At 34.7% G+C, this 26,274-nt stretch overlaps 1 protein-coding gene across 5 annotated transcripts in view; it reads left to right on the top strand.

Annotated features, from left to right (window-relative positions):
- The window catches only part of SCAF8 (SR-related CTD associated factor 8), a 138,987-nt gene that overhangs the window by 33,046 nt on the left and 79,667 nt on the right, over nucleotides 1-26,274 (top strand). For 4 of the 5 annotated variants that reach the window (XM_046669292.1, XM_046669293.1, XM_046669291.1 and 1 more), the window contains 9 exons: nucleotides 1,310-1,354; nucleotides 9,449-9,610; nucleotides 12,047-12,200; nucleotides 13,088-13,218; nucleotides 15,925-16,101; nucleotides 17,649-17,728; nucleotides 19,975-20,092; nucleotides 24,539-24,670; nucleotides 24,962-25,074. In XM_046669292.1, coding sequence (XP_046525248.1) covers nucleotides 1,310-1,354; nucleotides 9,449-9,610; nucleotides 12,047-12,200; nucleotides 13,088-13,218; nucleotides 15,925-16,101; nucleotides 17,649-17,728; nucleotides 19,975-20,092; nucleotides 24,539-24,670; nucleotides 24,962-25,074 — 1,112 coding nt within the window. The remainder of the gene's footprint in view (nucleotides 1-1,309; nucleotides 1,355-9,448; nucleotides 9,611-12,046; nucleotides 12,201-13,087; nucleotides 13,219-15,924; nucleotides 16,102-17,648; nucleotides 17,729-19,974; nucleotides 20,093-24,538; nucleotides 24,671-24,961; nucleotides 25,075-26,274) is intronic. The other variant, XM_046669294.1, reaches the window with a different exon arrangement.

Below are 26,274 nucleotides of genomic sequence, written 5' to 3'. Positions count from 1 at the left end.
GATTATCTTTGCTGGGTGCTTGTTAATGTTGCACACTGTTGATGAAACTTCGTGGGTAACCTATTGTAGAAGACTGATGTGAATTAATAAACTTGGAATTAAAGTTTAGTAAGTGGTTTTACTCTGAATGACATGTAAGTAACTAGAAGCAAGAAGTGCTGTCAAGATGTTTTCCAAAACTATTTAACAAAAGTCACTCTGTGTAATTATTTAACATTTTATGTATTGATTTTAAATGTTTAGGTACCTTATGAAGTGCCTAGTAACTTTTAAGTAGTTGTTTTAGCTTTTTTAATTCAGTACATTACACTATTGAATAAACTGTTACTTTATAGTAAAAAAATTTTACCTAAACTTAAACTTAATGTAGATTTTAATTTGGTGAATATCAGTAATGAGATTTTCCTTTATTTTTGATTTTATAAATAGTAGGTTTCATGGTGCAGTTCAGTTGAATGTTCTTGTGCCTGTTCAGTCTAAGGGAATGTCCCTTAAAAGCATAATTTATGAGATCAGAAGGATAAATAGAATCACAATTAAGTTCTTTAAATGAAAACATGCTAATTATGCAGTTGCCGTTGAGGTATTAAAATTTAAGCAGCACAAATTCTGGATACTTTTTGTTTCATTTATAATTTAGATTTTATTCATTTTCAGATTTATTCATAATGTTTATAAAACTTAAATCTAAGTTTTCTCATAATTGATAGTAGCCCATTACTAGTTTTTAGTCTATGTGCTCGCTTAACTTCTGCTGACCCATTAGAATGTTATACCTCGCTATATCTTATTATATATACTTGGATTTTCATTTTCTAGGAGAAGCAGAAGGAGATGAGTTGAAAACAACTCTCTTGCATACATTTATTAATGCTATTTTTTGACAGTTATTTGATTCTAGTACTTACCCTAACTTAGCAATAAAATGATACTATAGGAAATCTTTTCCTTCCATGAAGTAAGAATATACATCTGCCAGTGTGCTTATCACAAACGTTTTGCTGTCAACATAACTATTTATGAAAGTATGCTTTCATAAAGATTGTGATAGAATTCTTTTGTAAGTGTGTTAACATAACACACTTTGGATATACTGACCATATATCTACTTCAAGAATCCCTTTACTAATTAGATACCGTAGTTAGTGGCTTATGAAATTGAGGGACATGAATGTTTGTCTCAAAATTCATGATTAAAATTCATTGTTTTGATAGGCCTTTGGAACTTGATTAAACTCTACGATTAGCAGGAAAATTCTAATCTAATCAAACAGGTTTTAAAAACACACCTTGTTTTTTTTTCTTTCAGTTCTATAAACATGTGGTACAGAGTGTTGAGAAATTCATTCAGAAAGTAAGTATAGAATTTTCCATCTACTAAATGTGCTGTGATTTTAGATTAATGCCTTGAGCTCTTTTTTAAATCAAATACCCAAGTTTAAATTGTTTTGATGGACTGTTCTAAAATGATGCCGTGTGTTTAATTTTCTAATTAGGAAAGAAGATGAATGTGCTTTTTGGTTAGTTCTAAAAACAGTAGCTTTCAGGTAGATGTTTTTGTTAATTTGCATTGCCATAGTGAGCATCTGTCCCTTCGAAAAATGGTGTCAATCTGATTGATTTTTAATGAAATTATGAATTCATTGCTTTTTTAGCCTTTAAAGAAATTCTCGCTTGTCATTTCAAGCTGAATGTCAAGGGAACAGCTCTTCTTTTAGATAAGGTGTAGATAAAACATTGCTTACCAGCTGCTTCTGATTCATTTTGTCTCGTCCATTAGGACATTGTACATCTCAACATCTTATATACATCTGAAGTTCCATTTTCCAGGTTAAGCAGAGGGAGATGAAGTTGAAAACAGCTGTCTTGTACACATTAGTAATGCTTTTTGTAACTGGGTCCGAGGTGACTAGATGATAGTTCTTTGCCGTCTTCTTTGTGATCAGCACCCTATTGGTTGCACAGTTTTTGGAAGGACTACCTAAGAGTTAGAACTTATAAATTGATACTATAGGACATCTGTCCTTTCTGTAACTGAATTTACGTTTTGTGTTCTGCCGATGTTCACATGCCTAGATGTAGGCAGGAACAGTTTGAAAATCAGAGGTATATGGCATTAAGGAGTCAGCAAGGTGGCAGTGTGTTTCTTGAAAAGAAGTAGTTGACTGGAAGAAAGGTACATGGATCAAAGTGAGCTAACTGTGTCCCTGAAACTAGCTAGGTGACCTTGGATAAATCAGTTAACCTTTGTGTGATTCAGCTTTTTTCTCTTGGAGTATTGCTGTCTCAATAAAGTATTAGTAAAATATGTTTTGAGATGAACAACTAGTGAATTGGGCCTAAGACCCAAGGTAAAATAACAAGTATGCTGTGTGTTTTAGGTAAATCAAAGTATAAAATAAAAATGGTGACTGGAAAATTTCATTGTTCTAAAGCTTTTAAAAGTCTTTTTAAGAAGGTTTAAATATCTAAAGCAGTGCCTTCTACACTTTTTTGTGCATAGGAATTACCTAGGAATCTTGTTAAAGTGTGGATCCTGATTCACGAAGTGTGGGGAGGAACTGAGATTTTGCATTTCTAACTGTTCCTACATGTCTTTGCTGTTAGTTCAGAAACCACAATTTGAGTAGTAGGGGTTTAAAGGATAAACGTGAATTTATGGCTAGATGTTTTTTGACTGATTTGATTTGGGGCAGGGGTACTTTTAGTAAGATATTTCAGAATCGTAGGAAGACCTTGGGTGAGCAAAATTATCTCCATTATGAGATACAGATAATCTATAATGTTCACACAGTGACAAAATCGCCTAACGATGCATTTCTCAGAACAAATCCTTGTCGTTAAGCGATGCTTGACTGTAGTTTTGTTGTAAAAAGTGCTACAATAACAAACCGCATTTAAAGAGAGTTCTTTAGAGAAACAGTAAAACATACTTATACCAAACATAATACAAAGCAAACAACTTTATGCCTCGGCTGTACAATCCAAGGTTAAAGGTCCCAGGGTGCCATCCTGAACTTGGAATGTACAGCCTGCAGAGGTAGTTTCTGGTAACCTCCTTGTAGTTTCCTTCTGATCTTCCTCTTCCTCTACAGGGAAATACTTCTCAGTCAAGTTTAATGAAGCTTTTTACGAAAGGGTATATGTATGGTTTACAATATTTTTTTCCCAGTTGATAGCTTGTCTTTTCATTCTTTTAATACAAGGTCTTTTGCAGAACAAAGATTTTTAGTTTTGATGAGGTTCAAGAGTGTATATATATTTTTAATACCAGAGGAACCCTTTTTTTTTCTCTTTCCTATTCTTACTGGAACTTTAATATTGGGGAGGGGGACGCGGGGAACGACAGATAAAATACAAGTGAAAGTGGAGCAGCAGTGGTCGTGGTCGGGAACCTGAAGCCCACTCCACCCGCTTTGTTCTCTGCCCAGCAACACTCACACAGACACATTGTTTCCATGGAACCCAGTTTGTCAGACCACTGGATTTGCGTATTGTTTACACTAAGAAATACTATTTTAACAAATTTATGAGAAAGTTCATTTGTCATGCACGTTATATATGGTCAAATGAGAGATCTAAGAAAAATCTGAAGTATTATTTAACAATGATAAACTTGTAATTTTGTTTATCACTCTTCCCCGGAACACTACAAATTACTCAGCTTCTCTACTTTCCTTCGCTCACCATAAAACAGTGCCAGAAAGGAGAGTGTGGCTGTAGGCTGGTAGTGTGTTATCTGTGATTCTGTGTTACAGCCATGAAAGATTTATAGCTAGAGTGATGAATGTTGGTAATAAATGAAAAGATTAATTAACAATGTAAGGTGCTTTCCCATAGGCCAAGAAAATTGCTTGAAAGAGTACTCTGGCCTCTGGTCTCTAGCCTCTGGTGTGGGCTACACCAAGATTTGGGCGCTTGGGCACAGATAGTTTGAAGGGAGTCAATTTCCAGATTCTCACTTTCCTTATATATTTTTTACTAAAATTACTCTGCCCTGGGATATTTTAGATGACCTCTTTGTCCCACACTCCTTAAATTTGCATTCACTTGGATCTTGAGCTGATCAGTCATTGTTAATCATTAAGATAAGAGAAACTTTTGCCTGTTGTGTTTTAAGAAGTCAAGGACATTTATAGAAATGTTTCTTTTTATTGTGAAATATATGTAAGCATATGCAAAAAAGTGCAGAAAACATAATATGTATAGCAAACTTTTGAATAAAGGGAAGACCTGTGTATCTGCCACTCACTTCAAGAAATGGAACTTTGACTAAAGCCCCCAAGTGCCTCTTGCTGATCTTATCCCTCCCCAGAAACACAGTCTGACTCTTATGTTAATCATTGCTTGGCATCATAGTGTTACTCTGCAGTCCCACATTCTTCAGGCAGTTTAACCTGCTTTTTAATTTCACATAAATGGAATCCTCTAGCATGTAGTCTTTTGTGTATACTTCTTTTACTCAGTATCATATGTTTAGGATTCATTTTTATTGTTTGTAGCACTATTTGTTTCTTCTAATTGCTGTATATATTCCATGTGAATAAACTGCAGTTTGTCCATTCTGTTGACAGACATTGTGTGTGTGTGTGTGTCTGTATGTGTGTTTTATAGTTCTTGGAATTATGAACAGTACTGCTGGGAACATTCTTACCTATGTATCCTGGTGCATCTTGTGTTTCTGTGGGAGTGGAATTGCTAGGTTGTGGGATATGCATTTCTTCAACTTAGCTAGATAATACCAAATTAATTTCATAATGGTTGTACTAATTGACACTTCCACTACCAATGTGTGAGTACTAACAGCACTTAGTACTGTTAGACTTAAATTTTTCTAATCTAAAGAGTCTTAAAGTTTATTTAAAAATGATACTACCCTAATATCACCTTCACTCAATGAGTTCCATTGCAACCAGCATTAAAACTTCAAGACTCTTAAGGACTCATCAAGTAGAATGAATTTCTGTGGTCAAAGAGCAAAATGTGCCCTGTTAGCAAGACAAAAATTTTAGGTTGCTTTATGACTACAGTCATGCGTCGCTTAACAGGGATACGTTCTGAGAAATGTGTTGCTGGCAATTTTGTCATTATGCGAACATCCTAGTGTGTATTGAAGGGGAACAAAACTTGCCACCCCAAAATGTATCTCTTTAACATGAGGATTATTTTAGGCTGATTATTTTTATGAAACAAAAGACTCAAAGCTTTTCTTATTACCACTTCTTTAACTGCCTAAAAGAATTTCGATTAAAAAACCTGTCCCAGGAGGTGAGCTAGCACCTTAGCATTACATGAACTAGGGATAGACAGGGAGGAACCTAGAAAAGACTGTTGGGCTCCCCTCTGTGCTCTTCTGTTTCTATGTGGCCAAATAAACTCGGGCTTTTACAAACCTTTGTTCCTCTTCCACCTACCTGAGAATTGCTTTCTTCTCTTTGAAGTCCCTGACTCTCGTTGCAGACAACATCTTTTTGTTTTTAGCTGAGGATGGTATTTAAGGTGAGGGCTTTGACCGTTTTGGCAAGTTACTCAATTTTCCTTGGTTTCTCCCATGTATACATGTTATTAAACTTTTGTTTGTTTTTCCCGTTTATCTGTCTTGTGTCAATTTCCCCTGTTTATCTGTCTTGTATCTTAGACCAACCAGAAGAATTTAGAACAACTGAGGAAAATTTCTTCCTTCCCTATAGTACTTACACAAGCTAGGTAGTATAGCCTACTACATACCTAGGCTCTAAGGTACTAATCTTATGGGACCACCGTTGTATATGTGGTCTGTCATTGACCAAAGTGTCCTTATGTGGCACAGAGCTGTGCAATTACTTTTCTTCAGTCATTGTTATCACATCTAGTTCAACCTCAGATATTTTACTAAGTTGCGTGTTAAATTTAGATTTGTTTAGCTTGTTCATCAGGAACTAGGAGGTTGTCCTGCTTGTCATCTCCCTTCTCCCATAGTTGTGCAATGACACTTCATGTCACTGAAGAACAAAGTCGTCATCTATCTCTTTCTTCCTTACTAGTGTTGGTGTGTCCAAGGCCCCCTGAATGTGAAGAGAGGAGGAATTAGTGATTTTCCATTATCCTCTTCCAGCTTAGGTGTTGTGGGAATAGAATTGCTATTGTGGAATTTCTGAGGTTCCACACTTTTTGGGCAGATTGACTTATCAGAAGTCTTGAAAATGACGTAAAAGTAGTGTTGCCATTTAAAAGAAAATGTCACTTGATTTTTCCATTTATTTTCTATTAATGTTTCTGATTTTTTATGTAGTTAAATATTATTTCCTTAAGAAATACTATGTAGATTGGTTCAAAGTTAGCAGTGAAGATGTTGCAGGCCCAGTTAAGAGTATTACCTATGTTTAGTTTTAGTTGAACCTTCCTTCCCAATCTGTATATCTTTTATTTCCTTTTCTTGTCTTATTGCCTTAGCTAGGCCTTCCAGTATGATGTTGAAAAGCAGTGGTGAGACGGGGCATCCATACCTTGCCATCATTCATACCTGATCTTAGTGGGGAAACTAGTTTGTCACCATTAAGTATGATGTTAGTTATAGGTTATTTGTAGAGGCTGTACTTCTGGATTGTGAACTTGTTCTTCTCCATTTTTTTTTTAATCTCCCTTTGGTGGGACAGAATGGCTACAGTGGGCTGGAGTTGGGTATTTCCCTTCCCCCAGGTCTGTTAGGCTCTGGTTAAAGCCCAGCAGGTTAGGCATTGGTTAAATAATTTCTCCTGATGGCAGACGTTTTTAAGAACAGAATGCTACTGGCTGTCTCAAAATGGTTCCTCTTCTACTCCTCCTGTGGAAGCATGAGAGGATTTTTCTCTGGTATTCACCATGAAAACTGTTATCAGATGTGACTGTGTCCTGGGGTAGCCCTCTTTTCTTACATGCTGCTGTCAGCATCATTCACTGCTTTGCAAGTACAGCCACATGCTCCTGTTGTTATTACTCTAGCTTTGTTTTTTTTTTTTAACATCAACTTTTAGTAGCTGAAATTGCCAGCACAAATTCTAATAATAGAATCATTATATAAAGTGTGTTCATATTGCAAAATATGTGGTCCGACTCACCTAGAGGGTCCTTTGTCAAAACACCCTGACTCATCATGGTATTCAGCTAACAACTTGGCTTACATTAGAATGAAAATCACACAAATATATGTAAAGCTGCATTCTCCCTATCTGTTATTGCCTTCTTTCTCTGCAAGGGCTATTTCTCTGCAGAACAAGAAATTAGAAATTACTAGTATATAGTTTGAAGATGGTGTAACTGCAAATTTATTATGACATAGCCTTTTTTTTAATTCAAAAAGTAAAAAATACCTCATGCCTTTGAAAAATCTTAGGAATTCTTGTGTTTTTAGTGCTGATAGAACGTGAAGAAGAATTTGAAAAAAAATTTCATGTTTTTGATCTTAATTCTTGTCTCAAGTTTTAGTTGGTGACCTAGCCAAGTTTACCAAGTACTGTTATTTTAAAACAGTAAATCATACTTAAAAATCTTTTTTGTCAGTTTAGATGGTAAAAATGCCTAATCTACCAGTGAAGGAAATTCTGTCCCATGACGTCTTAATATATAGTATGTCTAAAGATACTGTGGACAAAGAAATGTTTTTCTCTTAGCCCTTATAGCTTGTTATTGAAACTGCTAATATATTTTTGAAGCTTTGGACTCTTCACAGTAGGCCAGAAAGGCCCAGTTATTCTATTGTGCATTCATCATTCTTCTGTATTGTGAGTTTGTAATCGAGTTTTTGATAGAAATCAAAGAAAAAGGTATATTCGTTTTTTAAAAAACCTCAGTACATTAATTACTTGCTGTTTAGTATTAATTTTTGAAGTCTTACCAGCAGTTTATAAATTCTCTTCAGCCTTACTCAAGATAATGATTTATATAAAACAATAAATTATACATCACATTATTTTTTGTCTTTGAGAAAATTAAAATGCCAATGTCACTTAATAAATAATCACTAATCACTTATCTTTGTGTGTAGCATTAGAGAATAGATAATTTTTAACAAAATGGATGTCCTGCTTTTCATTAAATTTTAAAAATTTGCTGCTCTTTACCAAGATGTATTATTTGCCTGGCAGATAGATATTTATTTGAATGTACAGTAGTCAAAAGAAAATAACCTTGGCCAGATACATGAACTGAAGGTCAAAATATGCTAGGTTTTGTTGGAAGATAAGGGGAAACTATTTCAGACTTCCACAAACGATAACTTTCAACAGAGCAGACGTTTTGAACCTTTAGGTTGGTTAAACCTAAATGTCCGAACACCAGCATTATTGCCCTTTTATGAAATAGTTCAAGTACTTAACCACCAATTGGTGGTAAAGGTCTCTTCATTTTCTTGACTTAATAAAGACCTTAAAGAGAATGTTCTTAAAAGGGATTTGAAGGAACGAAAGAAGCATCATATCTTGTCTTTTTGCAGAAAGAAATTACTCATTGAGCTAAAAATCCCCCTAGAAGTGTGTGTGTGTGTGTGTGTGTGTGTGTTTGTGTGTGTTGGGGGGTAGACTGAGAATCCTTTTCTTACTGGTACTCAGGTTTTCTGAAAAGTTTTTCAAGAATGCAGTTTTGAATTCGTGCCATATGTGATTCCCAGGAAATTACTTTGGGTGAAATACCTAATTTCACCCAAATGTTGAACCTGCTTTTTGCAGTCATAATTCCATTTTAATTGGCATGCGTTTGGGAAGCAGGTTTTCTTATGTTTCTGGATATGGAGACAAACTAAGCAGTAAACTTGATAGTGAAAGTATTCTTCATTGTGCTCCCCTAACTAGGTAGGCTAGAAAAGCTTGTGGCAAGAAAGCAGCAGACGTTTCTATTTCTCAATTTCGGTAATGGATAAGAAGATTGAGCAACATTTATCAGTGGAGTAGCTAAAAAATGTTTTCATAGGATAGATTTCTGGAATCATAATTGGAGAGTCTTATCTTTCTTGTAGGTGTGGTATTTGAGAGAAGTGTTGAAACTTTGGCTTGTCACTGTATTTAGAGTGTTATTATTTGCCATTTGGTATTTTTTCCTTCATTAGTACAGAAACCCTTTTGTAATGCGTATCAGATCTAGAGCTCTTCTTTCTTGAATTTGCTGCTTCCTTCCATGTGGCTTTTTAAAATCGTTAAAGAAATTTTTGTATTCTAACAGTGCTTTACTCATCCTTTTGTTTTTGTTGTTCAAGCCAGGTGTGCAGTACTACTTTGGAACTTAAGTGATTGGCAGTGAACTGAGCTTGTAGAGTAGCCAAGGTAGATTCTTGAAAATACTGTTCCAGAGAAAGATGCTCTGGAATAGTCCGTGTCTGAATGTTTGTTACCACAACATAAGCAGCGTTTTTGTATTTGTATAGGATTTATGATAATTTTTGTCTCTCAAGAATTTTACCTTCTTATTTCCTTCTCTTCCCACTCTCCTTTTTCATCAGTGTAAACCAGAATACAAGGTACCTGGACTTTATGTTATTGACTCCATTGTACGACAATCTCGACATCAGTTTGGTCAAGAAAAGGATGTGTTTGCGCCCAGATTTAGTAATAACATCATTAGCACTTTCCAGAATTTATATCGGTGCCCTGGGGATGACAAGGTATGCTGCTATTTTCTTTTTTAAGTCGATGTATTACCCATTTGGTCTCACGGAGGCTCTGTGGATTATCTTAACTTATGATTTTGTTATCCTTTACTCTTAGTTATTCTGAATTTGAATATTTAGTTTTTACACTGCCCATGTTCCTTTTTGTTCTTAGAATCTTAAACAGAGAGGAAAGGTGTAGGTGATCTTGCTACTGTTTCAGTTTGTTAAAGCAATTGGTGTTAAAGAAACTGGCTATAATAAGTTGGAATTATACTAAAAGCTTATTTATTCACACATGCAACCAATTTAGAATTTTGATTATTTGATCTGAGCTGATATTTACCTATTTGGTGCCTGTGAAAAATGGATTTGCCAAGCAATTATTAGAAAATAACTGCATATCAAAATTCTTTTGTTATGGTAGAGTTTTATTAGTGCTACAAGCCACACTACCAGGTCTGCTAGATCTGAATGAGTAAATATTCTGTACTACATAAAAAGGTGGCTTCAGACTGAGGGAGAATAAAAGGGGATTGTTTATCCTCAAATGTGCTCAAAGATCTTAGAAGGTTACTTATTTTGGATGCTAATTTGGAAATTTAGTGTGCTCTTCTGACAGGGTTGATTGCAATATTGATTATGTAGGAGAAGGTAAGAATAGATGAAGACTAATAAACCACAAAACTCAAAAGCTCACCACAAATCTTTTACCTCATCTCAAATACAGCAAGATTAGGGGGCTGGCCCCGTGGCCGAGTGGTTAAGTTCGCGGGCTCCGCTGCAGGTGGCCCAGTGTTTCGTTGGTTCGAATCCTGGGCACGGACATGGCACTGCTCATCAAACCACGCTGAGGCAGCGTCCCACATGCCACAACTAGAAGGACCCACAGCGAAGAATATACAACTATGTACCTGGGGGCTTTGGGGAGAAAAAGGAAAAAAATAAAATCTTAAAAAAAAAATATATATATATATATAACAAGATTAGGTAGTTTTTTTTTTATTTTTAATAACTATAGTCTTGAATCAGAAAAATATCTTGTAATGGATAGATACGGAGATAAGTTTATTATTGTATCATTCTTTGTAAACGATTCTTGGATATACTTTCTGAGACAGAAATTTAAAAAAAAATTACTTTGGTACTTTGATAATTCTCTGCCGTCAAAAAGAATGTGAATTTTAAATGACTCATAATTGATTCTTAAAATAGATACCTTAGAATCCCATCTAAAATAACTCATTTGAAATTTTATATGAACATTTTTTGAAATAACTTCAACACTTTCATTTAGAAATTTCACTAGTTTGGACTTGGATTTCTATCAGTTACAATGAACAATCAATCTTGATTTGTAGACTTTACAAAAATATTGTTTCTCAGTTATAATGGAGTTTAGGATATAGGGATTTTTTTAACCATAATAGGAAAGATTACATTGATACTGTAACCTCAGTCATAAACTAGAGGCGTGAGTTGTTTGTATGCAGATAGAGATGTAGGGTGATACTTGTCAGAGACTGGCTAGTCTTGAGTACATGATGAGTGCCTTGGAAACTGGAAGATTTTTCTATAAAGCAAAAAAATGTAAGGTTCTTTCTAAGTGCCCACATCTTAGAAAGGAGAAAACAATCAAATCAGAAGGTATGAAGCGTTCTTTGTGTAATTTTCTTATGCTTCATTTGAAATACAAAAATTTGCATGTTAATATAGTTTGGACATATTTTGAAAATTTGTCAATATGAGAGACTTAAAGATGAAGCAGATCTTTATTAAAATTGCTTATTTTACTATTAAAATACATACGTTTAACAGAAGTCTGTTTTTAATATGTAATTTCAGCTTCTGTCATTTAAACTATTTTCCTAATGGAGTAAGTAGCATTACAATAGTAACTAATACTTAGTGCTGTTTATAGAACTTTTATATGCTGAAGAGTTGTGAAAGAAAGTAAATTTGGTTGAATTCTAATGTGAGGAAATAACCACCCCTGTCCTTAGTTTTAAAATGAAATTATTAAGTCTCGTAAGATAAGGACTTTGTCTTGAAGTTACTTATTTGTTTAAAAGATAAAGTCAACTGTAAATACAGGTTTAGTGCCGAGATGAATCTTGACTGCGTCAGCTGTCTGAACACAGGTCTCCACCCCACCATAACCATCGATCTCGTTAGAGTTCACATGGAAGCTGAAACCTCGTTGTCATTCCTGCTGTCTGCCAAATGTAGCTTTCATGTACCTTGTCTGTCTATCAAAATGAACATCGTGTTTTCAAATGAGTTAAGGTTAGCAAATGCAAAATTATAGGAACATAATTTCAGGGGTGGAAAGTACCATAGAACTATTTTAATCCGTCCTTCCTATCCACTGTCCAGATAGTCTGTATGAAATGACTGTGCTAAGGTTTTGAAAGCAAAAAATCAAAATGTCATTTTTCTTTTTTCCTCTAGAGTAAAATAGTGAGAGTATTAAACTTATGGCAGAAGAATAATGTGTTTAAGAGTGAGATTATTCAGCCTCTTTTGGATATGGCAGCAGGGATTCCTCCTCCAGTTGTCACGCCTGTTTTGGCCAGTACTACTGCTGCCATGAGCAACACACCAGGTATGTTGCTTTGATGGAGATTTGTGTTCTAAATATTCTACTCATGCTTTTCAGGTGATTTTTCATATACAGTATAGCAATTTGATAGTATAGGAATTGTCTAGCATTAGGTAATTGAAAGGAAGTGTAATTTGAAGGAAAAATAGATGAGAAATTATATTTGTGTGTAATTGTGTTTTAAAAATTAGAAAGCTGAATTTTTTTAATTCCTAGAAACAAATATAATGAACTTTGGGAAATTGGTGTGTCAATAAATTTTTTGAGCTGTCTGTAATCTTTTAAATTTGCATGTAAATCAACTTGATATTCACAGTATACTAGGGAACTTAATATTTATCAAGAACCCTGAAAAAATTATTTAATGGAGCCAAGAATGCTTTAGTAATAATCTGAAAATCATGGGCTTTTTTCAGGTACTTAAATGACATTTAAAATTTTTTATCGTAGTCCAAGAATTGTGTTTAACATTTTGTTATATATTTAGTTTTTGTTGTGTGTTTGTGTATACATAAACATACATACACACATTCTTGAACAGAAAGTTTTATATTGTACATACTATTTTACAGTTTTTCATCGAAGATTGTATTTTGAATATTTCCTTATGTCATTGAATTTTCTTTTGTAGTAAGATTTTTAATGGCTGCTGAGTATTTAGGCTCCTTTAAAGTAGTAGCTTAGTTAATTGAGGACAAGTATGGACAGATCCTTTTGGTAGTTTTTTTTTTAACCTACCTAATTCTGTAATGGTTTTTCAAAATGGAGACAAAATTAAAGCATTTATTTAAATTAGTATATATTTTATAAAAGTGACAGAGTAAATCTCTACTTTTTCAAGTCTTTATTTACTTACATTGTTATTGAGGTGGGTATGTCTTTTTTAAAAGGAACTCCCGTGACACCTGTTACTCCAGCCAATGTGGTCCAAGGTTTACCTGATCCATGGGTATCTCAGATAACAAATACAGATACGCTTGCAGCTGTAGCCCAGATCTTACAAAGCCCTCAAGGCCAACAAGTAAGCAGCTTTTTTGTTATGTTGACAGTGATTTACAACTCATAATTTTCCTAATGTATTGTTTCATAATATAGCACCTAAAGAGTATTTTTTTTTATGTTGTAAAAATGTGATCACACTATATGTACTACTCTAGGTTGTTTTTTTCATTTAGTAATGCATCATGAGCACTTTTATGTCATTAAAGATTGTTTTATAAAAAATTAATTCTACACCAAAATACTTAGCACATAATTTGTACCAAACATTATTAGGTGCTCTTGTTGCTCTAGTAGTGAGACAGGAAGGTCTTCGATCTTGGAGGAGATGTCTGTTTATCTTAGGGGAGACAGGTAATAAAAAAGTAGAAAACATCGTTTCAGTAGTCATATATGACCTGAAACAAGGGAAATCTTTAGAGTGATGACCAGGTTTGGGAGAAGGGATCAGAATTACAGAGGGTAGCCAAGAGGTGTCTTTGAGGAAGTCGCATTTGAGTTGAGACTTTAGTGGAACTAGACATGGCAGGATATGAGGATGGGCCACCTTTAGCATCTCTTTTCTTTACCTGTTCTTTAAAAATCAAATTAAGTGTGATCTGTACAATAAAACTCCCTGAACTCTCTTTCCCCTCCTATTCATATGGTTTCAGCCACCTGTAAGTTTTCGTTTCAATGTCACCTCAGTAAGACCTTCAAACAGCAGTTTAAAACTGCAGCTCTGCATTTCATCCCCTGTGCTCCCTTCTCTCTCACCTGTCTTATTTCCTTCCTTAGCACGTCCTCAGTTCTATTATATCATTTACTTACTTACTTTGTTTATTCTGTCTCTCTTCCCACTAGATTGTATGCTGTACAAGGGCAAGGATTTTTGTCTGTTTGTTGACTGCTGTACCTCTAGTGTCTAGGTTATAGCAGCTGTTCAATACATTCTTGTAGAACGAATGAATAATGTATAGAGGCTTAATGATGTTGGGTATACAAGAAATATTTTAGAGTTGGGATGTCTGGAGGATAAGATGGCCTCTGCATGTAAGTTATTAGTGACAAAGTTGAAATGGATGACCTAAGTGTGGGACCTGGGTTTCAAAAGGCATAATGGTGAGCTGGGAAGTAAAGGATTCATAGGCTAAGCAGTGGGGGCTTGCCAGAGATTTTTATGTTGAAGTCACATGATCTGAACAGTACTCGAGTGAATGAGAGAGAAGTCTAGAGATAGGAAGTATCTTTGTTTTGGTAACAGTGATAATAGAAGGAAAGTAATAAATATGTGAAAAATAGCAGGATTGTGGAGACTCTAAAAGGATAATCTCAAAAACAAAATGGGAGTGTTCCAGAGTTTTAAAAATGTAAAAACCAATTTAGTTATAGTCTTAGATTGGATCCGGTTTCTACATTTTTGAGACAGTTGGGAAACTGAATTGGATATTAGATACAATTATTGAATTATTAATTTTATGATAATGATATTTTGAAAATAGTTCATAAAGCAAAATGTTCTCATTTTAAAAGATACCTATTAAAATAAATACCTCTGGCAGGAGAAGGGATTTTCCAGAAGAAATAGTGCAAAGAGAGTCAAGAAGGCATAGTAATAGATAGAATGTGAAGTCAGAGTAGAGGAAAAAGTAGGGTACTGCAGTGTTTTGAACCTGGGTGACTGAAGGAATAGCAGTGCTGTTGGGGGAAATGTGGGGATGTCAAAAGGAGCAGTTAACATGTGCACAGGAGGAATAGGACGTGTCCTTCCTCCCTCTCTCCCTCCTCCTTCCCTTTCTTCCTCCCTCCGCCCTGTCTATTCTGGAGCTTCCTCAGTGTAGTAACTCAGCTGTCATGTATTTTTGTATTATTTTCTTTGCTAACACATTAGTAGTTTGTAGTGTTTATTTGATAGTTAAATAATTAATTTTCTTTTTAATGTTGCTGTTTTAGATACATATGAAATTATTTTGCTTATTATCATTTTGTATGTTGTTTGTACCTTCTCCCACTATAAGTTTAACTTTACTTGAAAGAGTACAATGTCTTATTTAGCAATGGCTTTGCTATTTTTATTTTTCTATTCAAAACTGGTAATTTTCAGATTTATCTCAGGTTTAGATCTTGATTAGGAAAGTATAAATTACTTGTGGGATGTATATAGGGTTTACTTAACTATGAAATATCTTCAGGATCTTATTGTTTCTCTTTTTTAAGAGAATGGGTGAATAGGGGAACAGGAGTTACTTTTAATTCTTGGTGACACTATTCACCTTTAATTTCCTTAGTTTCAGACTCTGCTGCAAGGGACAGATTTCTTATTGGCTTTCCTGTTTTCAGGAAATGTGTTATCAGGTGATGAATCTGAAAGATAGCAAAAGCATTTATTGTCAGTGCTTGTCCTTTTACAGAGATTAAGGAGTTAATTGAAGAAGAGAGAAAAAGCTTAGTGAAAAAAATCAGTCTGCTGGTGGTGAATTCTTTATCTTGTCATGGCATGACCACTTTATTTTGTTTGAAGTTCTCTGACTTTCCAGAAGCAAGACAAACTTTTAAGGACTATGTTATATATGGCACACACAAAAAATCTTTTTTAAAAACATTAACTGTTGTTTGAGTTAGTATATATGGTTTTGATCTCCAAAGACTGTAGAATGATAAATTTTATTGGATGAAAGTTTTAGGTGGGCATTCTTATAGACAAGTGCCAGCACCTGTCTGTAATAATTTCCCTTTCGTTCTCCTCCAGCTTCAGCAGTTAATACAGACTTTACAGATACAACAGCAGAAGCCGCAGCCTTCCATTCTGCAGGCCCTGGATGCTGGTCTCGTCGTTCAGCTGCAGGCTCTTACAGCACAACTTACAGCTGCAGCTGCAGCAGCCAACACCCTTAACCCCTTAGATCAGGGGGTGTCTTTTAACAAGGTAGAAATTAAGATGTCAAATCTGTTCTATATGAAGTATTAAATTTTATATATTATCATATGGGCTCTAATTCTGTAAATTATGTTTTATCATAGAACTATTTTAATATTCACTGTACTGTATAAGACATTATAGAATTTACAAAAGGTTCAAACTTCTGAAAGAAATCAAGTAATTTTGTAATTACACTTGAAACATTTAGAATATTTTCTTTTGACTAAAGATGACTGGTCAGTAAAATTGTATATTCACTGAGGCCAGCCTAGTGGCATAGTGTTTAAGTTTGCGAGCTCCTCCTTGGTGGCCCAGGTTTTGCAGGTTTGGATCTCAGGTGCAGACCTACGCATTGCTCATCAAGCCATGCTGAGGCAGCATCCCACATACTAAATAGGGGAAGATTGGCACAGATGTTAGCCCAGGGTTGATTTTCCTCACCAGAACAAAAGAAGTGTATTTACATTGAGGCAAATGAATATTTTCTGAATTTTCCAGTTTCTTTTATGAATGTTACAAATATGTATATTAATTATGGTATTCTGTGTTCTACAATTTTAACCTGTATAAATTGAAAATGTTCAGTAGATGAAAGTTCAAAGGAACACTTGGCTACAAGTTGTCACTATACTATAATTCTGATAAATTGAGGCCTATGAAGGATGGTGTTTTTGTTTTTAAAGATTTTATTTTTCCTTTTTCTCCCGAAAGCCCCCCCGCTACATAGATGTACATTTTAGTTGTGGATCCTTCTCGTTGTGGCATGTAGGATGCTACCTCAGCATGGCTTGATGAGCAGTGCCATGTCTGTGCCCAGGATCCGAACCGGCGAAACCCTGGGCCGCCGAAGCGGAGTATACGAACTTAACCACTCGGCCATGGGGCTGGCCCCAAGGATGGTGTTTTTAAAGTTGAAAATCTTTTGTGTATAATTTGTTGTGTAATATCCTCAGTATTCTTATTAATCATGGGAATATTAAAATACTTTGAAAGTGTTATCTGTATTATTTTTACTTCTGCTGCTGTTACTTTCATACGAAAATAAATTTCGATTTATTGAATTATTACTTAGACTTTTTTAGCCAGCAGCTTCCAAGTCTAATTTAGCCTGACTCTAAATAGCTAGACCACATAAAAAGCCTTTAAATTGATCATTTAGAAGATAGTGGAGCATTCTAAGAAGACTGTACTAGGAATAGATCCATTGATTATAGTCTGGGATGTTTTTTATCAAGCTTTATTACCACTGCAAGCCACTTAATTATTTTAATCTTAATCTTCTCTTCTATAAAGTTTGAGTATTAGTATTTATCCTGGGAGTATCATAATTTGTTTTGTTACATAAGACAGCATATGTCAAAGTACTTTAAAGAGAAGATCCACTCATATAAAATGCTTTATTATAGTATAACATAAAATGATATAAAACATTCACATATTAAGTGAGAAAGGTAAATTAGTAGGGTGTCAGTGACCTTCAAAATAGCGTTTGTAACTTGTATTGTGTGAAGCACTTTTTAATTTGTCTCTGTCTCCTTTTCTTTTCATCTTAGAAGTTGATGGATAGGTTTGATTTTGGGGAAGATTCTGAGCATAGTGAAGAACCGAAAAAGGAAATTCCAGCTTCTCAACTGTAAGAATCATTATTTTTCTTTATAACTGTACATTTTTTCTGTTATTTTTTATAAAGAGCAGTTGTGATATTGCCATTTGAACTACTAAGTATACTTTGAATAAGTTGGGTTATCATTTCAGGCTGTTGAGCTCTGACATGACAGAGAGATGGTAGAGTTGCTATTTTTTTGCCTCCCTATGTTATTTTGACTCTCAGGTCTTTGCAAATAGTTGGGATATATCAAAATTCTTTATAGAAAAATTAATAAATCTGATTGTGATACTTTGTATTAGGCTTTAAGTTATTTAACTCAATTGTAGGAATAATTGAAATAATAGGAAAGAAGCTTGCTTTCAGTGATAATGGCCACTTCAAGGAAGTATACCAAATTGTGGAAGTGTATCAGACTAGTGAGAAGTAAGGATTGAGTTGGAGGGATTTTCTGGGTTCTTTTTTTCTTTTTGGTTTTTTTTGGTAAGGAAGGTTGGCCCTGAGCTAACACCTATTGCCTATCTTCCTCTTTTTGCTTGAGGAAGAGTGTCCCTGAGCTAAGATCTGTGCCAGTCTTCCTCTGTTTTCTATGTGGGATGCCGCCACAGCATGGCTTGATGAGTGGTGTGTAGGTCTGTCCCTGGGATCCGAACCCGTGAACCTGCAGCTGCTGAAGCAGAGCATGTGGACTTAACCAGTATGCCACTGGGTCAGCCTGGGATTTTGATTTTGAAAGAACTGAATTATATGTTTTTACTTAGATCAGTGATTTTTTTTTTTTTTTAAACAATTCTCCAGAGTCCTAGGTTCTGTGGAGGGAGGGTTTGTGAAAGGGGCAGTGGTGGGTGAGGAAGATGGGAGGATGGAAGAGGGATGATTAATGGGGAAAGCCTCTGAGAATCTTGTTTCAAACAGGGATTATTAGTTTTATATATTGGGAAAATATATTTAAAAATATATGATAATATAAACATATTCTCTATCTTTTGATAGAGATTCTACTTGAAAAAATTATTTGAGATCATGTTAGATTGGTGTCCTGAATAATGTAAGAATCTCCTTTAACAGTCCTGATAGGATACTTCTCCAATGGTTAATGCCTTCTGTGTTGAGAAGTTAAGTAATTGTTATTATTGTGTATTCTTTTGTTACTGAGTCCTGTTTGATATGCTTTCTGCATACTGATCCAATTTTGCTTTCTGAAGCAAGGAAACACATTTGCTCCACTATCTTTCAGGACATAGCCTTTCAATATTTAAAGATAGGTATCATTCTTCCCCTTTAGGTTTATTTGCTCCAGGTGAAGTACAGTTTTTTCCAACTGTTTCAAGGCTTCTCACCATCCTGATTGCCCATTTGGGGATGCCCCCTTTTTTGTTCAGGTCTTACCTTGTAGCACCTGGAATTCGAGGTGTATTCCAGGTGTGAATTTCCCAGAATATAAATTATTATTTCCTCTTATCTAAACACTGTTTCTGTTAACATACCTAATAATGTGAATGCTTCTCTAAAGAAAGCAGATTAGGGGCCGGCTCTGTGGCTGAGTGGTTAAGTTTGCGCGCTCCACTGTGGTGGCCCAGGATTCGGATCCTGGGTGCAGACATGGCACCACTCGTCAGGCCACGTTGAGGTGGTGTCCCACATCCCACAACTAGAAGGACCTGCAACTCAGATATACAACTATGTACGGGGGGGTTTGGGGAGATAAAGCCGGAAAAAAAAAAGAAGAAGATTGGCAACGGTTGTTAGCTCAGGTGCCGATCTTTAAAAAAAAAGCAAGCAGAAAGCAGATTAGTTTTATAAGCTTTGTAGTCAATTACAATTGTAGATTTCACGTGTACTAGTTAATAGACCATTTCTCCCAGTAGCTCATAATGAAGAGAAAGTTAAAAGTGACAGTGTTTAAATGCTTTTAACTGTTTTTATTAGTGTTTTCTTGAGACTTTCTTAAAATGCTCTAATGTAAAAAGTACTAATTTGTATGTATTTAATAGCGTGAGACAGTAGTATCAGATCTCCCGCAGAGTGTCCCTAACATGTTATCCATCTATTGAAACCCTCTTGAAGAGTATATTTCTTTTTGTTGAAGAGTATATTTATATTTTAACATATTAATGTTGTGAGGTATTTCATTTTCTCTGTTACTATTTCAAAGGTAAACATTGTAGGCGAATGTGTTTCATTTAATTGTCATTTTGGGTTTTTAAAAAATAGTTATTTTCATATTATGTTTATTGGGCTTTAAAATATATTTTACTTGTTTTTCCTTTTAGTTCTCATGTTTCAGAATCTGTGAACAATTCCATTTTTCATCAGATAGCAGAACAACTACAGCAGCAAAACCTTGAACATCTCAGACAGCAGCTCCTGGAACAGCAACAGCCTCAGAAGGTCTGTATCTCCATCTTGTGGTCTTCACGGTTATTGCTGTCTGTGTTCTATAAATTGGTGTTTAACTATGGTGATTTTTCTTCAACTATATATTTCTGGGAAGATCAGTCTTTTCAGGATCTTTAGGTTTTTTTAATAATCAAAATGTGCTCTGGCATCTTATGAATACATTGAGAGCATTTGTAGACATTAGTTTCAGTATACTGAGAGTGGAGAACAAAAGACAGATGGTGTTTCAGTATTGACCACTTAAAACTTCATGCGCTTTGTTCTCTACTCAGTTCCCTCTCAATCAAAGTAATGATGATTTTGCTATTGTTGATGAAAAAATAGATTGCTACCTTTAATTAGGTTATTATCATGTGACAGGAACTTCATTAGGCATGATTACTTTTAATGCTTATGATATAGGCATTTTGAGTCCCATTTTACACCATAGGAAATTGAAGCTTAGTGAAATTAAACATCTAATGCAAAAGTATAAAGCTCATATCATATATCATTAGTCTTAAGACACGTCATTTTATATATAGGTAAGAACTGTTAACACTGCTGAAGTATAACATCCCATGGAGTTGTAAAAACCTTATAAATTTCAGGGATGATAAAATGTGAAGAAAAATCACACTTTAGAGTTAATAAAATGTGTCAAGTTGCAAAGTCAGAATTAAACCCATTACGAAGTCTATTTTGACTTTATATGAGAAATACTTATAGATGTAAGTTGTTTAGAAAGTAAGTGTTTGGAAATTCCCCTCTCTCACACTTCTTAATATTCAAAACTTTTTGGTGCTGATGAATTTAACACAATACCACAAACATTTTTAAAGTATGAGTAATGCATTGTTAGACAGATGGTATCTGCAGAGGTGAACAGAAAAGCATCTGGCCTCAGCTGACCTCTTCTCTGATGGAGCACATACATCTGTATGAACATAAGGCAGAATTCCAGTTTCTGTCATAGAGGCACACATGAAGGACTGTGAGAATATGGAAGAGGGAAGAGTCACTTTAGACTGTAGGGAGCAAACCTTAGACACTGCTGGGGTCTGAACTTGTCCTTTAAAGGCAGAGAGATAACATAAAATGGATATTAATGATATTTACTAGGTTGGATCTTATACCTGGAATTAATAGAATAGAATTTCATACCTTGTTTTGAAGAAATAATTGTGAAAGAAGTGGTTGGAGCAGGTGCAGTATTTTATGTCAAGCGAATAAAGCTGCCTGAGAATTCAGGAACTTGAAGATAAAGCATGACGAAGAACATTTGGATATTATTTAAAGAAAAACACAAGTTGTAACTCAAGGAAAAGAAACAGCTTGTCAGTAATACAATAGAGGATTGCAGAGCTGTTATAGAGGCAAGCTGTTACAAGATAGTAGTGGTGGAAGTTTATCCAAACAGCAGATTTGTTCGCCTGTAAATGTGACAGTGTTGAATTGCCTTAGTTCCACTTTTATTCAGAAGTTTTAGCAGAAGCAGTAAAATCGAGATGTGGTACGCTTGACCAGTTTGTAATTAGCAATAAGGCCTTTGACAAGGTCTTTCCTGTAACTTATACAGGAAAAAATAGGGGAAAGTGGATTTATAACTGATCAAAAGGTGACGCTTAATGAGTGTTACTCCAGCCTTGAAAGAAGTCTCCGTTAGCTGCTGTTATCCTTGTCTTGTATTGTTTTCAATATTTTTATTGATGTTTTGCGTGAAGACATAGTTGAAGAAACTAGAGATGTATACCAGGATTTATACTAAGGATGTATACCAGTATATCAGAAAAAATAGTCATTTGCCATCTGAGTCCGGTGGATCCTTTTTAAAAATATTTTTAAGTCATCTTAGAAATTACAGAGGTGAGACTAAAGGGATAGGGGAGAAAACTGTATTAGGAATTTTAGAATAATTGAAATGTAGCAAACCTTTTTATGTCGATTAAATGCAAATGTCATATGTTTTACCAAAACATTGGTCCAGGTTCTTGTTGCAAAATACTGCAAGGTGAAGTCCTTCCTGTTGAATGACTAATCGGATGGAAAGATCCTGTTTTTGTCCGTAGAGCTACATATTTCTTTCATCAGTTCTTGAGTTTGAGAAATACATTTAGAATGTGGTTGTCTGAAAACTCATAGTCTGATATTACTTGAATGTTACATTTCACCATCATCATTAGAGTCTAGGATGCTACTATCTATTTCTTTGCATTCATCTTTTACTTTGTTTAATATTTGTAAAATATGTTCCTTTGTCAGTTTTCTTGTCTTTGCCGTTATGGACAGTAAGTGAAAAATCTCAGTATTCCACCATGTTCCAAGGCAAGCTGAAAGCAGACTGCAAAGATGGTCTCTCCAGTCTTATTTGTATCTTCTTGAAATATGCAGTAGTTTGATAATGCAGTAAAACTCAATGATTATGATTTATTTCACTGTTGAATCACCCTTCTCAACAATTCCACTGCTTTTTCTTACTGTTTTAGTGTTTTTTGATGTAATTGGGAATAATTGATGAGTAGTAATGGAATAATTCTTGGGATGGTGAAATAGCAAAATCTTTCTCTGTATAGGAAAATAGGACCTCTAAGATCCCATAATATATCTTAGGTATAGTAGAGGGTCCAATGGACTTGATGCTAATAGCAAGATAATAGGATAAACTTTAGTTGAATTTTTAAAGTAAATTTTCTCTTTGTTATTCGTAAGACCTCTAAGAAACAAAGTCGTGAAATTGCAATCTTCAAATAAGTAAAACTGCTCAAAAAGGAAACTCAGAAACTAAAATTGATTGCAGTGGATCGTAGTAGTCATACCCAAAGGTTAACCATTAAATAAAAAATTAAGGATGAAAAACAAGATGGGGGAGGGATAGATAAGAGGCTTAAGGTGAATGATGAAGTAAGAATAAATGATGTGAAGAATGTACAAGTACTGAATTAGGACCAAATAGTAAGGCTCAGGATGAAGCTGAAAATCATCTTGCTGTGTTGTTAAGAATTCCGTTGTTGCTGTGCTGTTTTACAGGCCTGCTGTAGGACTATACCTAAAACATGTTTATTTGATTTGTCCTGCAAGAGTACACTCACTTACTAACATTTTGCTCAATATTGTAATAGAAGTTTAAAAGAAATCTTTTCTGATTCTAACTTTAGCTTTAATTTATTTCTAAACCTTGAAAATGTTACCTGTCCTTGGGGAACCTGTTTCTTCATAAATTAAGAGACGTGGAGTGGTTCTTTACTGCTTTTTTGGCTCTTAATTTTTATACTGCTTTCTTTCAGTTTAAATGTCATTAGGGTAAGAGTAATTTTTTAAGAAAATTTTATTGAGATAATAATTGACATATAACATCGTGTAAGTTTAAGGTGTACAACCTACTGATTTTGATACATTTATATATTGTGATATAATTAACCGCTGTAGTGTTAGCCAACACCTCTATCATGTCAGGTAGTTATTTCTTTTTTTGTGGTGGGAAGAGTTAAGATCTAGTCTCTAAGAAATATTGTCTATAATCACTCTACTAGTATTCCTTTTACAAATAGGGAGACCAAAATTCAGAGTTCAGGTAACTTGTTCACTATCAGATTTTGAATTGCTCTTTTCTGTTATTACAGTAGTTCCCAGCTTGTGTACCACTAGGAACTATTTTTGTCAATCTTCAGTACCTGCAAGATATGTTTTAGGAGAGTTTATGTAGGGACTTATTTTTTTCCAAAACAGGTTTCTCACTTTTAGTCAACACCATAGTGTATGTAATTGCTAATCAGGTTCATACTGATCAGCATCGTGTAAGCAGTGTCACTACCACAAGGTGCCGTCATTCTAGTCCCAGGATATAGGGGTTCAAATTTTTAAATATTCCTTTAATTAGGCTTCATTGCTTAACCTTTGTTAAACTTTCTGAAATGTTTTACATGTATCTTGTATTATTTTGTGAATATCTAGAGATGGGGGTTAGGGCAGGCCAAATTGAGAACTGTTTTGCCAGATCAGTTATTTTGATGTTGGCATTTGAGCTATGTTTTGCTTCTATATGTGTAATGTGTGACTTAGTTTTTTAATCTAAAATACTTTACTGGACTTTTCATTTATAGCATTTTATAAAAATACTAATTGCCAATGTAATTCTAGATTCATTTGGCTTAATGCCATTATATATTATTCATGATATATTAATCCCTTTCTTAATTTTTGATATTGTGTTTTCCACAGTTAAAAGTTTGGTGAAGACCTACTTGATCTTACCATTTTATTCTTAGAGTCTTCTCCCCATTTTGTGGAGATGTCTCATACTTTTAAGTGAACTTGAATTTGTACATAAGTGTAATTTTAGATGATTGTAAAAGGTATGTCTTCGGGCTTCTTAAAAATTGTGATGTTTAAGTGTTTAAATTTCCATTTGTAATAATACTTATTTCCCACTCTTTGCGTTTTTGCATACACTCTCAATAGGCAACCCCTCAGGACAGTCAGGAAGGAACCTTTGGGTCAGAGCACTCTGCGTCACCATCACAAGGCAGCAGTCAGCAGCATTTCTTGGAACCTGAAGCAAATTTGGATGATTCCATAGATATTCAGCAACAGGTAAAAAGTAACTGCTTTTCTGAGTCATAAATTTCTAAAATTGCTTAGAGAAAAAATACTGTAAAATATGGTAATGATTTTTATTTTATGTAAAATAATTTATTAATGTAAAATAATGGTAATGTCTTGAATGTTTTTTAATCCCCCCTCACTTCATAAGCTCCACATTCCAACCATTTTGCTATTAGGCATTAATGCAACCATGGTGAATATTTTGTGAGGCAGAATCATCAATAAATACTGAATCTCAACCTGGCATTTTGCTTGTTTTCTGTTCTTTTGACTTTCAAGGATATGGATATAGATGAAGGACAAGAGGGAGTAGAAGAGGAGATCTTTGAACAAGAAGCAAAGAAAGTGGCTGTTCGCTCGAGATCAAGAACACATTCACGATCTCGTTCAAGGTTCTGCAATAATGTTGAAGACTAGCTCTGTGTGAACTTTTGAAATATTGGCTCTATTTTCATCAAGATGAAAGGAAATGTTTTTCTTAGAATGACGTCTTATCTTCTCTCAGAAGGAATTCAGGATTTCAAAATCAGAAAATATTTTGTTTTGTTTTTAATTGAATATATCTCTGGCCATTTATTTGAATAATTTACAATAATTGCAACCATTTCATGAGACTTGGATTTTGGATTATACCTCATTTTAGTTAATAATATGATGACACCCAGCTTAGGATATTACTGCCTCTGAACAACAGCTAAATCAAGCTATAGAAGACAGTGTTAGACACTCTATTATATTCCATTTCATGTCATAATAATACCAAAAACGATCATAAAAATAAAGCTACAAAAATTATTTTTATAAGCATTGAGCATAATATCCAACTGTTATAAGACATATCCTATAAATGGTTTTCTTTGCGGACTTTTCAATGTGGCCAAGCCTCATTAATGTACATGCTCATTCAAATTTGAGTTGAAGGTGCCTTATTCTTAATCTGGTAAATTTGCATGTAGCACATATACATTGCTTTTGCTACAAACTGTCTTAAAACTTAGTCATTAGTCTACCATTTTTATACCCTATTTTTTGCACGTTAGTACCCCTGAAAATCTGAACAGTAAATGCTGGAAGAGGGGCAGTATCTTTGATGACTTTTCCAATCATTTCTTGTTTTAAGAAGTTATTTCTATTTACCTCTTGCATATGAGAGCCTGTCAGTTCAACTTTCTCTAAACCCACCTCATGTCAATGAATTACCTTGCTAAAGCAATTACAATGTCAGTGCTGAAAACTTTTGTCTTTGTCTTAGCAACACCTCCTTATTAAGCATTTTGAAGAGAGTTCAGTGCATATGGTTGACGGGAAAAAAGTGTTTCAGTATCGCCTTATATTCTATTGTCAAACACCATGAAATTTTAGAAGTTGAAAACTTGTAAGCAGAATTTAGCTAATGCTCTGTTGGAAACATTCTCTATTTCCTAATTTTAAGAATGTAACATTTTCGGGGCCGGCCCCATTGCCAAGTGGTTAAGCTTGTGCTCTCTGCTTTGGTGGCCTGGGGTTTTGCTGGTTCGCATCCTGGGCGCGGACATGGTACTGCTCACCAGGCCACTCTGAGGCAGCATCCCACATGCCACAGCTAGAAGGGC

Source organism: Equus quagga, chromosome 8 (genome assembly GCF_021613505.1).
Source record: "Equus quagga isolate Etosha38 chromosome 8, UCLA_HA_Equagga_1.0, whole genome shotgun sequence".
Taxonomy (NCBI): Eukaryota; Metazoa; Chordata; class Mammalia; order Perissodactyla; family Equidae; genus Equus; species Equus quagga.
This window is presented reverse-complemented; position numbering and strand designations above follow the sequence as displayed.